This window comes from Habropoda laboriosa, unplaced genomic scaffold (assembly GCF_001263275.1).
Source record: "Habropoda laboriosa isolate 0110345459 unplaced genomic scaffold, ASM126327v1 scaffold143, whole genome shotgun sequence".
Taxonomy (NCBI): Eukaryota; Metazoa; Arthropoda; class Insecta; order Hymenoptera; family Apidae; genus Habropoda; species Habropoda laboriosa.
In genome coordinates, this window is record NW_017100404.1 from 3,642,906 (window position 1) to 3,658,466 (window position 15,561).

The 15,561-nt window shown below is 38.3% G+C and overlaps 1 protein-coding gene across 1 annotated transcript; it reads left to right on the forward strand.

Annotated features, from left to right (window-relative positions):
• Positions 1-3,865: 3,865 nt before the first annotated feature.
• Positions 3,866-13,688, forward strand: LOC108575388 (atlastin). The gene is made up of 8 exons (XM_017938166.1): positions 3,866-4,186; positions 5,559-5,639; positions 10,202-10,467; positions 10,682-11,461; positions 11,546-11,767; positions 11,848-12,062; positions 12,154-12,220; positions 13,557-13,688. Exons 1-8 carry the CDS (start codon positions 4,003-4,005, stop codon positions 13,686-13,688), a joined length of 1,947 nt encoding a protein of 648 aa, XP_017793655.1. The 5' UTR covers positions 3,866-4,002.
• The last annotated feature ends 1,873 nt before the right edge of the window (positions 13,689-15,561 follow it).

Genomic DNA, 15,561 nt, shown 5'->3' on the forward strand with positions numbered 1-15,561 from the left:
GTGGACATACAAGTTTATTTGAATATCGAACGATTTTTGTCAATTTGTTCTGTTAAAAATGATAAATTTCATTTTTTTTTTTTTTTAACATTTCTTAGGCGTGTAGAAATAAGTTTCTCATTGATTTACAACGCCGTGACTTAAATTTTTGCTGTAAAATAGAAAGGACAGCGCAGCGTGGAAGGTGAGAGAAAATAGCGAAAGAAAATTGCACTTTTTGGAGGATTAAATAGGTTAAGTCGCAAAACTTTTGGAGGTTAAATCACACACTTCTTCGCCAGACTTACTGGCACATATCGGCAAAAATGTGTGTAACAGTTTGGCAACGAGATATCAGGCTGAATAGTTTTTGTTTTGTCTCAATAATTATGTAATAACTGTTCAGATTTTCTTCACACACAGTGTCTTAATATACTTGTGAACGCGAGTTATACTGTGTTCGATATAAATCATTTTTTTCCGAAAGTGAAATGCAGGAAGTTTAAATTGCAAATTTGCTCGGTGATTGCATATTCGAGAATTGCCGAGTAATATTCCTCAGTGTTTTTGTTACACCGTCGAATCTAATTTCGAACGGATAAAATCGCCTTACTCTGTCGTTAAGACAGATCTCTTTAAATAGCCTCTGTTCTCTGCGTACCGAATTAAACTCGAATCCCCTGCGTTTCTTTTTACCTGCTCGGAGCTAAATTAACGTCACACCGGTGATGATTACGTGTAATATTTACGACGTTAAAAAATGAAACAGCTCAAAGGTCGGGAGCGTTCAACCGCGAACAATACGCCGTCTGTATGCAAAGTCATGTTGAAACATTCGTCTATGAAAATATCATTTTTATACCGATGTTCGAAGGAAAATTTCGACAAACGTGAAACGCGCGAGAGAGAAAGGGGAGAAATGATCACGTGCTCTTTAACACGCGAAAGTGTGTGTATATGTAGACCGTGGTAGATCCTCCTAACACATTTTTCATTCAACGCAAATTTTTGTTTCCCCCGTCGAATAATCTCCACGCTTAAATGCTTGTTTACTGTGACATCATCGATTGCATCGTTGTGCATTCGCGTTGTTCGCTTACGAAACGAACGATAAAAAGATAAGAGCTGTTCGTATTTGCAAACACTGCGTAGCTGTCCAGTTACGCAGTCGTATTTGTCAAATTTTCATTTCTCCCTCTTCTTTTTTTCTCCCGCCGTTTTCTTCTTTATCTGTCGAGTCACACGCATCATCCCGCATTTTGTCCTCCTGCCTCCGCGATTGTCATTCGAAACGCGTGACAATTATTCACGCGTTATCGAGAAGCCGTGTGTCGTTTTACGTAATTTCGCCCGGAAGAAAAAGGAGCACTTACGATTCTCCTCTTTCGTCGTTCTCTTATTTCTCCTTCGATTTCACTTTTGCAACCGCTTTCCCGGCCAATGACTATGCACGACCGGTGTATTCTACTTCGCCAGCCGGTACGCGTGTTTAATCTATTACCTGACGACGCGTGACGCGAGCAGATCGATCATTCCTTCGATCGATCGCCGCGCGACACGGGGAAAACGCTCGCATACACGGTGCGCCGATTCTTCTCCGCGTTCCTTCGGCCTGCGTGAAATCGGAGGGAAAATTAAAAATAGACGTCGTGCGTAAAATTGTACGTGAGACCGTCTAGCTCAGTGGCTAAAATCATGCCAACTATCTGATTTTTCGAAAAATTGTAATTTGCTCGCTTCTGTAATATCCAACTTGAACAGTGTCACTTCTGGTCCTGTATTTCTCCGGTTTATCCGCCGGTCGTTTGCGACGAAACAACCATCGGCGAACATCGATGGCGGAATTGTAACCGTTGAGACGATCATCGATTCGACAGACTCTCTAAATACTTATCGTTATTTTGCAAAAAGTGGGACGAAAGTTCACAACTATTTTTCATTCTTTTCTGTCTTGGTTGAAATCGACGAGGAAGATTACACGTCTCTGAAGACGTCGCCGACGATTATTCACGCGGTATTAATATTTATTGTTTGTTGCAATCTTGCCCGATAGTACGAAGTGAGGTTTTCAAGTTGAACGTTTGAGTTATTCGATTAATTTAACTACGTTCAGATACTTAATATAGCCACGAGAAATTTTCAATGTGCCAGAATCTTTCATTAAGCTAAGGTGGCCTGTTTCGTGAACAGAAATAGTAGAAAATACGTCATTTCGGGCTCGTGACGGAAATTGTGAAAAGTGAAGACGTTGCTGTTCGTTATATTATCAGTCTCTATCGCGGTTTTTCTACCTCGATCAGACTTTAACCCTGTTTCAGTTGGCTTTGGCCAGCTTTCATTGCCCCCTAGATCTAGAAACCCAGAATACCTACGATCTTCTTTGGCAACGGAACCAAAGGTCCGCCAACCGAAAAAAGTCGTAACAAATCTCATCTGCGTTTCCAATAAGAGGCCGTAGCGAGAGAAACAGACCTGAAACGTTAAAGTCGCGATCATGGTCCGAGGAAAAATGTATACAGGGTGTCTCGCTTAAGTGTCGCCGCGAAATTTGAAGAAATTTCAAGATTTTCCTCGAACTTTGCGAAAATTGAAGCATGAAATCAGAGTGTTTTTATCTGTATTGTTCTTGCAGATACGAATATTATCTTTCATTTTTTGCATATTTTCTGCTAGAACGAATTGTGAGAAGTTTAACACGTATACACGTGTTACGAGACTAACACTGTATAAAGAGGTTCGCTTCAGGCCGCTTATTGCAATCGAACGCTTAAAGACGTCGCGTTGCGCAACTTCCCTTGATTTTTATACGATATTTGTTTTTTGCGACATGGGTATAATTCTTAGATTAATCGTGATTCGTTCCGACAAGAGATATTTAAATATGTCACGGCTTCGTTTCGAAAACAAAACGTTTGTTTTTTTCCTTTTCTAAGAAGAATTTAGATTAATGAACTCTGGCTTTGCGGAAGTTTTGCATACTTAACCCTTTGCACTCCGCTGGCGCTGTTATGGCGACGTGAAATGAATTCTAAATATTTGCAATCTTTTTTTTTTCAAAAGAGATTTTCTTTAGAAAAGATTCACTGCAGATGAGTGCTGTTCAATCTTACAGAAAATAGTCAATTTCTGTCCAAAACAATTTTTCATAAAGTGCAAAGAAAATCTTGAAATTTCTCAGACAATAGAACTTATCCTATTAGAACATTCTGTAATCATATAAAAAGATACAGTTGAATTTCCCTCCAAAACAACTTTTCCCAGAATCCAAAGGAAATCTTGAAATTTCCCCGACAGCACTCACCACACAATCGCAAACACCAAAACACAGCTGAACCTCCGTCAAACACCAATTTCCCACAAACTCGAAAGAAACTCTGAAAAACGTCCTTGGCTACGCTCAACCAGGTACACCCTGTATACACAGCCCGCAGATCGAGAACTCGCAACGGTGATACGTGTTCGCCAAATCTCGGCTGCAAATCTAGAAATGAGATCAGTACAATTACTATCTATTATTAAATGCCCGGAATTTTCGCGTCTATTTCTGGCGTGGCGGCTTCGAAGCGGATCTCCTCCTTCATTAATTACCATCCGCGGCGCGTAATATCAGGCCATGTGTACGGCCGTCCTACGCCTCTATATAGAAGGTGACACCGACGATGTCCAGTTTTCTCACCGGTGCATCCGTCGCGATTCTGTGTCGGCAAATACCACAGGCCAACTCGCGATCTCTCCACTCTTGGTCCGTGAGCGCTGCTTGCTCATCGCTGCCACACACCGCTGCTGCCTAGCCTAACCATCGGGCCTGACATCAGGATATTTCTAGTCGACTGCCATGCTCGAGTTTAGTGCTCGATCGTGTGCGCGTCGAGCACCTTATGTGTGTGTCTGCCTGCCGTGTTACAGAGAAAACCTCCTGGCGTTTCCTCGCGTTTCGTTATCTTCTCGCGGTTTTCCCCGTTTTTTCTAACCGGTTGCTCGTACGCAACAACAAACTGCCTGTAGTGTGGCGAATGTGAGTGAATGAGTGAACAACGGCGATCACCCACGACGAAGATGAGCGAGAGGAGAAAGACACCGGCTGCTAGCAGGAAATGGCAGGAGGACAAGTCGAGCAGGCCCAAAGAACCTACCAGACCACCGAGGACGAGGTCGACGCAACAGGCTCCTCGCGACCACGGACCTATCGATCGACGCGAGAAACGCGGTGCGCCGAGAGGAGTTAGCGTGAAAGCAGCTTAAATGCTCGCTAGAACCGAGAGCGCTCGTTTAATCGTATTCGAAAGTTTGATTGCTTCCCGGTTGGGAAAGGGCGGGAGAGGGAGGAGGGATTGGTGTTTTATCAGGAATTTCGCGGGAGATCGCGACGATAGACGAGATCGCGAAGCAAGCCGCGGCGGCAGTTTTAATTGCGGGAACGAAAAAATCAGATCGACCGTGTTTATCGCGGCGAATTTTTAACAGTTTCACTCTAGATAGACACTTAGGGAGAAAGTTGAAAGGGGACGAGATATTGTTGTCGTAACTATGCCGTGGGATTTAAAAATGATCATACTGCCCTGGGTGAAGAGGAGTTTTTCACTTGTGAACGATCGAGAGAGGAAGTTTTCCGCTGTTGGGAAAGCGGCGGGAGGATTGGCTCGTTGTCAAAAGCTCGGGCTCTCGCGATAATCGATGTACATACGTCGGGACGATGTTAGATATGGAAATATAGAGTGTCACTGTGGTTTGGAAATTTGTAGGAAACTCGTGAAATTTTCGACCGATTTGTTGCAACGGTGAATTTTCGAAATACGATCGTGACGTGTGAGAACTCGCTTAAAATTGAACACGGTGGTTTCGGGATGATAAAGTCCATCGATGGGAAACGTCGAAGGGCTATTCGCGCGTAACGAGCTTTCGAGAGCGACTAGAATTCAGGCTTAATCGAATGTGTATGAAGGCTTGCTCGTGAAAATTGGCGCGTGCCCAAAAACTCGGGAACGCAACAGATTCGCGGCAATGAAACCTTGCCTAACGGAATGTAGGCCTCAAAGTTCATTGTAACGCTGAACGAACGGTCGAGGCGTTAAACTTGAGAGGAGTTTTCAAGTCGCTGCGATCTTCGATTCCTGTTTACGCGGATCTCGCGATGTTTGATTGTATGCAGTGATTGTGTTCTTATTTCTATTTTTTTTTTTTTTTTGGCTCAATTTAACCCTTTGCACTCGAGAAGTGTCATTCATATTTATCGATTAGTGAATAATTAACGGAGACATTTTCCAGGACAGCAAATTTAAAAAATGTGAAAAATGTTCGCCATATTTTAGAAAGTTTAAGCAGTGAAACAGTGTTGAATGAACCAAACTCGGGCGAACCGTGTTACAAACTCTTGCATAATATAAACGTGCATTAAACGTTGAATTATTAATTTCACAAAATTTCATCAATTCAGCAAACCTCCAATTCTCTCCTTCCCAATAGGAAATCGACCTTCGAGTGCAAACGGTTGAAATTTCTCGTTTGTTAGTTAAATTCTGATACGAGTCGCGATAGGAGTAGACAGGTTAAAAGGAACGTTGGAAAAATTTGTTTTTCAGCCGAGAAACAACCGATGACGACCCTCGACGAGAACGTGAACCGTGTTTCACGGGTGTACCAAAATGAAGGGGAAGACCAAGGTGAGTCTTTTTCCTCAGCTGATCATCTCATTGTGTTTTTTCGCGGTTAAGTGCGTCACCGATGATCACCACACACACACACACACACACACCTTTGATCCAGAATGTTTTCTCCTCTCTTACTGATACACGGAAATGCGTTTTATCCAAGGCTCTTTCCTCTACGTGCAGAGCGTGTTCCGAAGAAAGAGACGTAGACTGTATTCCCTCCGGCTGATCGATATTTTCCATTGGGTTATCATTATTTTTTTTTTTTTTTTTTTTTCACCAACTAAGTGGATCTCCAGCCGCACGCAAAAAGCAGTGTCACCTCAGGTGCATGAACACGCAACGGGGGGAAGGAAATAATGATAGAGCACCGGTGTTGTTTCACGTGTACGCTACGCAGTCGCGGCGGCAATTTGCAGTGTTTTTCTTTTGTTTTTTTGTATCAGTGACACCTATTAATTTGTTTCTTCATACTTGATACATACGTGCGTAGTTCGAATCGGTTTTATTCGTCGTGGGAAATGAAACTCGTCAATACGAGCTATCTACGTAATTGTTACTCTCTACCTGTTTTCACCTGTTTCAATGGAAACATTTCGTGCAGAGACTGCGTCAATTTTTAAATTTCTTTTTTCCAGTATTTATTTAAAGCTACAAAGAAGCTTTGCGAATTTGTGAAGAAATAATTATTCGTTAAAATGAAGTATTTAATAAATGTATAATTGCAGGACGGTTCGTTTAATTGAATAATTATTTCTCCGGTAAATGTCTGAAGACTGTGATCTTTGTTCCAATATATAATTAAGTTTTTTCCCGTTTTAATATTGAGATCATTTCTTGCTTCTTTACAACTTTTTATCGGTTCTCTTCCTTTCACCTCCAACGAAACGTAGTCTTCGATATTGCAAATTCATTTAGTGCGAATCTGTTATTGCGTATTGCTAATTGCTAAAATATCGAAATGACGAGTCACTTGGATACGATTTGTAACGAGTTTACGTAATTAAAAGCATAAACGAAATAATCAATTTTTGTCATAACCCAAGCTTTGTCGATTTTACTACGATTTACTGGACACTCTGTATACACTATTAGCTACTATTTCAGAAACTCTTCGCAGTACTAAAAATTCCAGAAATTAAAATTATCAGCTTTCCTTTCAAAATTTCAGTTTTTCTTTATCTTAACCTAATCTAACTTTTGTCAGTTGTACTACGATTTACCAGACACCCTGTGTATACTATTAGCTACAATTCCAGAATCACTCTTTACAAACTAAAAACTCTTTAATTAAATTAACTTAAAATTCTTTGCTTTTAAAATTTCAATCTTCCTTCATCTTAACCTAACTTTTGTCGATTGTACTACGATATACTGGACACCCTGTATACACTACTAGCTACAATTTCAAAACACCAAAAGATCCAGAAATTCCACAGTACGAAAATCCTCCTCGATTAAACTAGCATAAAATTATTGGCTCTCTAAAAAATTTCAATCTTCCTTCATCTTAACGTAACAGAACCTTCGTTAATCGTCGGACACCCGGTATGCACTATTATAATATCTACAATTTCAGTACTCCTCTTAAAAAACACCAAAAGATCCCGAAATTCCATAGTACGAAAATTCTCCTCAATTCAACAAACTTCAAATTATTAGCTCTCCTTTCAAAAATCTAAAAACCTTTGACCACCGGTGGTGTAGCGTTAAATTTCATCCGGAGCACCCTTGTATAAATATGTCAAAGGCACATTCTTACTAGGGCAATTGCATTAGTCAGTCGCGTTTCCACCGTTTCCTTCTTCTTTCCCGCGTTTCCGGCTGTCGCGCGTCAACGCGTCGCGTCAGTTAATTAAATTCTCGTATTTCGTTTTTCCCGCCGCGCCGCGTCGGTCTCTCCGCTCCCGTCTTCTCTCATACCGTTCCAGACGAGAAATTCGACGCGCCCTGTATTCGCGAGTTTAATGCGGTAATGATTCGCGTAAATGCGAGATTGCAAGGCACCGATGCGGCGCTGCGGATGGCGTATCTCGCTGGGCGACGATGACGAGAGACCTGGCGTTGCAAAAGCACATTCGCGCGGGTATAACTGGTCGTTCGCTCGCAATAAGCAATCGCTCGGGGCTCCTTTCGAAGACGTTTCCTTATGGAAAATTGAAACGCTCGCTAACGCGGGCTGCTTGTCCCGATCCAACCGCGCCTTTCGATCCAACCGTGCTTTTCTATCTTACATTGTTGGAAAGTTCTTTTCTTTTTACTGTTTTCTTCGACTTTTCACACTATTTTAAGTCTTCTCTTTTCGACTACCTGTTGAGCAGAATTTAATTGGTTCGACCTGAAGCGCAGGAACTGCAGTCGTCAGTTTATCGTTGAAATTTTTTAAGAAATGTTTCTGGATCTGCGTGATTTAAGAATTTGGATTATTTCTGCACCCTTTTCGAAGAGAGTATTTATTAATTTTCACATTTGTATCGTAAATGTTACAACAGTGAGTGAACGTTGCAAGATTCTAAATCGGTCATTTAACGAGGGATAAACCGCAATCATACAGCACCGTACTCTCGATTTCCCCGTTAAAACGAGGCTTTTCTGTGGTAGATAAAATAACTGTGTCACGGAAATCCACATTTACAAAAAAGCGACACCTTCGTAATCACAGTGCCGTGCCTGAAAAATTCGCGTGTTCGTTTCGCGCGAATACGTCAATTATAAAAACAGCTTGGAAATCGAATCGTGAGAAATTTCCACGTAGCTTCTCGCGTTCTACTAGCACTCACGTACCATGGAAACTACGCTGGAAAACGAAAGTGTACACGAGTCTCTTGTAATCTAGAATCGGCTGCAACGCGTACTATTTTAAACGTTAAGTCGGTCTTCGAGAACAGAACGACGTTTCAATTTTGTTGCTGCAATTCTATTTTCGCGATGAGTTACGATCTTAGAGAAAATTTCAGCTCTTCACCCGGTAGCATTTCGTCTCGAAAAATAGAAGAGGAAGTAACGAGTTGAAACAGAAACGAAAGATTTCAGATGTTTCGTAAGCTTTGTTTAAAATGAAGATTTAATTTTTTCGAAAAGTTTATCACAGCTTCGAGATAAAGAGAAACAAGTAGACGAGCAAACACTTACGAGTTACAGTGTACGTTGCAGTATTCAAGTAGCAGCTTCGATAAGTGGTCGTCGTTAATTGATAAATTTCGCGATAATCTTCCGATTGTCGTCAACGTTTTTATCGTTCCACACGCTCACTTTATATCTCTGCAAATCATTGCCAGCAACTCCTTGTACGACCTTAAGTCTTCGTTAATCTGGCCAAGTTTTGAGAAATTTAGAATTCTTATTTTATGTTTGCTTTACTTTTAAGGCTAAGCCCCGAATCGCTAGAATCTCGTTGATTGATCTGAGGATAAGGATGAGCTAAAGTAAATGAAGTGGGGTAAATAGAGCCTCTTTCATTTGTTAGTTTTATAAGTATTTACAATTGTAAAAATAACGGAAAGTTCAAAATTTCTTAAATTGCAAAAATAACAGTCTTGAAAATTTTTAAATTGCAAACCTAACAGAATGAAAATTATGTCGTCGAGTTTGTCAGAGTCCACCAGACTAGCCCGTGCTCAAATCCAGTATCTCTGCTACAAATCCACGAATTGAATCGAATCGCGTGACATAAGTCAGACAAGCATAAACCTAGGTAGTTCGTTTTTCTGCTGCGTGCAATAAATTACACTTCCTCGCGTCGGTTCATGTGCCTGAGTGGTGGTATCAGTTCTATCAAGGCTTCCAAGCGTCACCCTTCCTTTCTTCTTTCCGTTTATAGTCAGGGCCGAAGATTTTGATCGTTCAAGGTCGTCAAGATGCTTTCCCCCCACTATATCCCCTCCTTTCTTACTCTACTGTCTCTTCACTTTACATCAGAGAGCTGTTCAACGATAAATATTATAGAGTGTGGAAAAAAATTGCTGAACTCGAATTGCAAAAATATTTCATTTACATATTTCACTTATTTTAAATAAATATGTTTGCATAAATTACACAACGTTTGAAATAAATTGTGAAATTCACAGTTAAAGGAACTTTTGTTACATACTCTGCACTTTTTCATAAAAGAAAGAGAAGATTTTGAGAAAATTTTCCCCTCCTTATTCTTCGCATCTGAAAAGTGAAGTGCGAAGATCTTGAGCGGCCAAAATCTTCAGTACCAAGTGCAGTTGAACGTAATTTATTGAAAACTCGATACTCGTGTAATTTATACACGGTGATAAAATTACAATCCTGACGAGTATAAGGTTTTACACTCGTTGAGAGTGAATAACAAATGTTATGTGCATATTTGAGATTACGTGTGACGCAAGGGTAAACATAGTCTCTCTTCTCAACGCGATGACGTATAAAGTGGGGAAAAAGAAAAAGAAAACTACTTACCGAAAGATTTGAAATAAAGAGGAGCGAGAAATTTAGCGAGTGAATGAATTTAGAGCAGCGTGTAAATAGAAAATAATTCCACATCCGTCGCTTTAACAATGTTATGTGATTAAATGAATATATTTTTTCAATTGTGTACTTCACTATAGACCAATTGGGTTGGCAAGAAAGAATAGAACGCCTTTCAAAGAATAGTCAGGATAATTCCAATAAAACATCGGACTTAGGACAACCCGTACAAATTGTACTTGCTCATCCAGATCACACTTTTGAGTTAAACGAAGAAGCGTTGGAAAAAATTCTCCTCCAGGATGATATTAAAGATAGGAGTGTAGTTGTTGTGTCGGTAGCAGGTGCTTTCAGAAAAGGGAAAAGTTTCCTGCTTGACTTTTTCTTGCGATATATGAACAGTAAGGTATGTTGTTCGTAAAAGTGAAAATACCCGAAAGTGGCATATAAAATAGAAAAATTATAAATGATCGTTTATTTAGTTGCATACATTATTCTCACATTTTTCAATCTATACCTTATATCTCTCTGTGTTTTTTTTTTTCTCTTTTCTCGTTTCTTTCACGCTTACACGCGGACCAATGTGTGTTATACCGTTCCGATAATTGAAACACGCACAGTACAATAACAATAACGAGACGGATTCCTGGTTGGGCAAAGAAGACGAGCCCCTGAGCGGATTCTCATGGAGAGGTGGCTCCGAAAGGGACACAACCGGCATATTAATGTGGTCGAAGGTTTTCTGCGACACGTTGCCGGACGGTGAAAAAGTAGCTGTGATTTTAATGGATACACAAGGTGCTTTCGATAGCCAGTCGACGGTGAAAGATTGCGCGACTGTGTTTGCCCTAAGCACGATGCTGTCCTCTGTACAAATTTACAATCTGTCGCAAAACATCCAAGAGGACGATCTTCAGCATTTGCAACTTTTCACCGAGTACGGTAGGCTAGCGTTGCAGAAGTCGAAACGTACACCATTCCAGAAGTTGCAGTTCTTGGTGAGGGACTGGAGTTATCCTTACGAGGCGGAATACGGTGCAACCGGTGGACAAAAGATATTGGACAGAAGGTTGGAGATTTCCGACAGTCAACATCCGGAGTTGCAAAGTTTAAGGAAGCACATCAAATCGTGCTTCTCGGATATCTCGTGCTTCCTGATGCCGCATCCGGGCCTCAATATCGCCACTAATCCCTATTTCGACGGCAGACTGTCCGAGATACAGAAGGAGTTCAGGGAACAACTGAGGGTGCTGATACCGATGCTCCTGGCACCGGAGAATTTAGTTACGAAAAAAATCGACGGCCAAATTGTTAAAGTAAGGGATCTGTTGGAGTACTTTAAGAGCTATATAAAAATTTACAAGGGGAACGAGCTCCCGGAACCGAAAAGTATGTTAGTGGTAAGTTTTCACCTTTGGGCTGTTCGTAGTTCGACAAATCTCTTCTCGCTTCTTACGCATCTTGTGTGTTTTTTATTCTTTTAGGCAACCGCGGAGGCGAATAACTTAACCGCGGTTACAGAAGCCAGGGAGTTCTATATGCGTTTGATGGACAGTATTTGCGGGGCAAAGAAGCCATATTTAACAACGCAACGTTTGAATTCGGAACATATACGCTGCATGGACAAAGCGATGCACACGTTTCAGAATAAGAGAAAAATGGGAGGAGAAGCATTTAGTCAAACCTATATGAAGAAATTGTGGCAGGTTGGTAATTGCTGATGTTATAGCGTTTCGTTTCTTCGTTCAGGCGAAACAGATATTAACGTGCGATCGATTAATTACAGGATATGGATACAGCTTTTATTCAATTTAAGGCGCAAAACGAGAGTAAAAATGTTTTTAAATCAACCCGAACTATAGCTGTGTTTTGTGCAATAGTTGGTATTATGTACTTTTTATCCGGACTATTTGGTTTTACTGGTTTATACACAATGGCAAATATTTGTAACCTGATCATGTGCATCTGTATACTGACGCTTATGTTATTGGCGTATATTCGGTACGTTGAAATTTTCTGCGTATTCTTCGATCCCCTGTAATTACAACGGCTTTTCTTTCTTCCTTTTTTTTTTTTTTTTTAATTACTCTAGGTACAGCGGTAATTACGACTCGCTTGGGATAATAATTGACGAAGTGGCCAACGCAATATGGAATAACGTAAGTCCTGTATTTTTCGTTATTTACGTGTAAACTTGGGCAATTCGTATCCTTTAAGCTAGCTGTCCTCTTAGTCGATAGAATCGATAAACTTTCGTTTCGTTTATTTAATTAAAGCAGATTTAGAATGTCTCTCCCCGTAATTTATGCTAATGTTATATGTTCAAATGATAAGATACCTTCTTTTAAACGTACCGAGCACAGTTCTTAATCATTCATATCATTAAAAGGCTATGTCACATAATCGGAGATTTGTATAGAGTATTGACACGAATTTTTTCTAGTTTTTTTTTTTTTTATGTACAATTTCTGATTGTGGAGTTCAGAGCTTACTAAAAAAAAAATATGAAAAATGCTAAGCATTTTATCAGTATCGTACGTAGCATGTATTTGAACGTAGATGCTTATCATTTCATCATATTTCCTTAATCATATCTACCACTTTTTTTTATTCCAACAGGTCTGGAACAATATCATCATATTCATCGTACTTACGCTTGTGTCAACTGTTGGTCCAATACTAATTATGTTATTATACGACACTTTAACATCTCCATTTATTCCCTCTCCGCCTCCCTCCTCTTCTCATCGCCTGTACAATATGGCTTTAAAACTAACACATATTTTTGACAAATATTTATACGCTTTGACAGACCTTCTTTATTTCAGTATGTCGGTATTGTCGCACTTCTACGATTCGTTTTTACATCATTACTCTCCACTTTTGTCGAAATACCTCTGCTACATAGGGGACACTACTTTTGACAATACCTCGAAATTATATAATTACTGTTTAGATTACTATAAGTCAATTTAGGACGTAGTTGAGAACCTCTTTTGTCAGTATTTGTTATGCACATCATTTTATTTTTCTTTCAATACGTACATTCGTTACTTCTTAATATTATACTTTCTATTTACAAATGCAGCCTTTAATGTTGACGTTACTATTTTTTTTTTTTCCTCCTTAATGTAAGCTGAATACTAACAGGAGCAAATGTACAAAAAGGTATGGCGTTTGCTTATAATTAACGTAGAAATAACAGTAATTCTTTTTTGTCATTCTAAATACGTCCGTTTTTGTACGAAAAGTGGTCGTTGTTCTTCCTTTGCGAATAATTTCATATTTCATTGAAGTATACGCGAATGCAACACACCGTCTTGTAATTGAAACTGATAACTCTCGTGTACTGTGTTCTATAGTATAAAGAATTCGTATCGTAATTCATTCGTACCACATCTTTCAACTCTGTAACGTAGACAGTAAGATTGTCGTAGCAAAAATTCTCGCCAATTGTTCTACTAAAGATATAATCTTTTTTTTGTTTCTGTTCAGTTGATTAAGCCAGTGTACCAACAGTTTGTGGAGAAATCGGTATCTGTAGCAGTGGCTCAAGCTGCCGAAATGGCTACAAATACAACGATGAATGCCACTGTCACTGCCAATGGCAAGCCTAAGCTAACATGATGTTCATTCCCTTTGTGACTCCATTTTTTCGAGTACATTAGAAACATACATTGATGTATTAAAAAAAAAAAACAAACAAACAAAGAAAAACCAGTAAGTGGTATAACAAAATTTCCATCGTTTTGATTATGTAATATCGAGGCCATAAATAGCTTTTTCATTAAGTTACAAACAAGGGACAGTGAGTTGAGTATATTAATTTAAAGTGACTGTGAATGTATATACAACATATTTTCATTATAATTCCGTGCTAGATTGTTGAAAATCGTTGTTATTAGTATTCGTCTTGCTACGATCATTAATATTACATTGTTAGAAAAATAAAATTCCACAATTACTGGTAAACAATATAGTTTGGATAAAAGCTATTGTTTTTTGGGGTTGTTAATGTTTATGAAGCAATTTTAATTTCATTTTTTTCTTTTTTTTTTCTTTCTTTTTCTTTTGTATTAAAACTATATAGATATATATGCCAAGAAGGAAAACAAAGTGTAAACAAGATTTTTAGGCTTAAGTACTTACATTTTGTAATATTATCACATTCATATTTATCTTTTTAATTAGGAGAATATATATTTTAGCGCATTTTAAGGTCACAAAAAAGAAATGTATTAAAATATTTTTAAAACGAAATTTTAACAATACACACTTTGTACATTTATGCATTGTTCTATATGTATGAACTAACATAATTAAATTATATCTGTGCCAGACTTATTCTATATCAGTTACTACTACTGTATCGATTAATTTTTTTTTAATAAACTGACGTGTAAATATTATTCAGTGTTCTCTACATTTAATAAATTCTATATAAAATCCATAGTATATGTAAATATAATCGATTAAATATATATATATATGCCATGTATTGTATATCTTATACTTACACTAGATTCATCAGTAAACAACTAAACTGTAGGCAGTTTAACGCTTTGTACGCCGGCAACGTTTCGTCTATTTACATTTTTTATCAAGAAAAAAAAATACAAATACAAATGCATTGAATAATGGATAATTTAAAAGAAACAGTACTGTCTTTTTTGTTCAATATACAATCCTTTTTATCACAGAATAATAAGAGATACTAATCAACTAAATCCACTCCCATCGTATATTTATTATTATCTATTGTGGAACTTGCTTCTTCAATTGCCTACGTTATTTTCCAAGGAATACTGTTTCATTGAGGAAGTGATAACAAATGTATGTAAACAAAGAAAACGACGCACATAGCGATATCAAATTTCATCGGTATTTCAGTACCGGCGTACAATGTGTTGACATGGTTAAGCTTAACTTTAGCAATCTGTACAATGTAAATTAGATGTTAACAGTTTTATAAAGAATTGTAAATACAATAATAATTCTAGTGCTTTTTCTAAAGTTTTTGCAATAAGTGAGAATTTTATAATAACAATAAAAATACCAGGAAAGATTAGAGAATTTAATATTTCCTCTGAAATTTGTTTCTGCTGAAATTTTATTACATGCATTAATTTATAGAAAAACAACTCTCTTACAACAGACAAGGAAAGGAAGAATGGTAAAAGTTTTATTCTTTAATAATGATATGGGATCAACATGGCTCCTATGGTGGTGGTTCACATTAACATTGGTTGATATCAACATGGTGGTGGTCTAAATAAAACATTAATTACTTATTCATTTGTTAATGGTTACTTTTACTTTGATAGAAAGAAATATATATATTTTACACATTTATTAAATTCGTACACCTTTTGCAGGTTTCTTAGACGTAGATAGCAGCTCTGATTTTAATAATCAATTGTGAACTATTTCGAAATAATATTCGCATGATTTAAAATTATTTTTCAAGTAAAATTATATCATAGTAAAAGTGCCATTGTAT

Coding starts and splice junctions, on each gene's coding strand:
- LOC108575388 (XM_017938166.1), top strand. CDS start 4,003: ATGAGTGAACAACGGCGATCACCCACGACGAAGATGAGCGAGAGGAGA. Junction 10,468..10,681: donor TGCGATATATGAACAGTAAG/GTATGTTGTTCG, acceptor AAACACGCACAG/TACAATAACAATAACGAGAC. Junction 11,462..11,545: donor AACCGAAAAGTATGTTAGTG/GTAAGTTTTCAC, acceptor TTATTCTTTTAG/GCAACCGCGGAGGCGAATAA.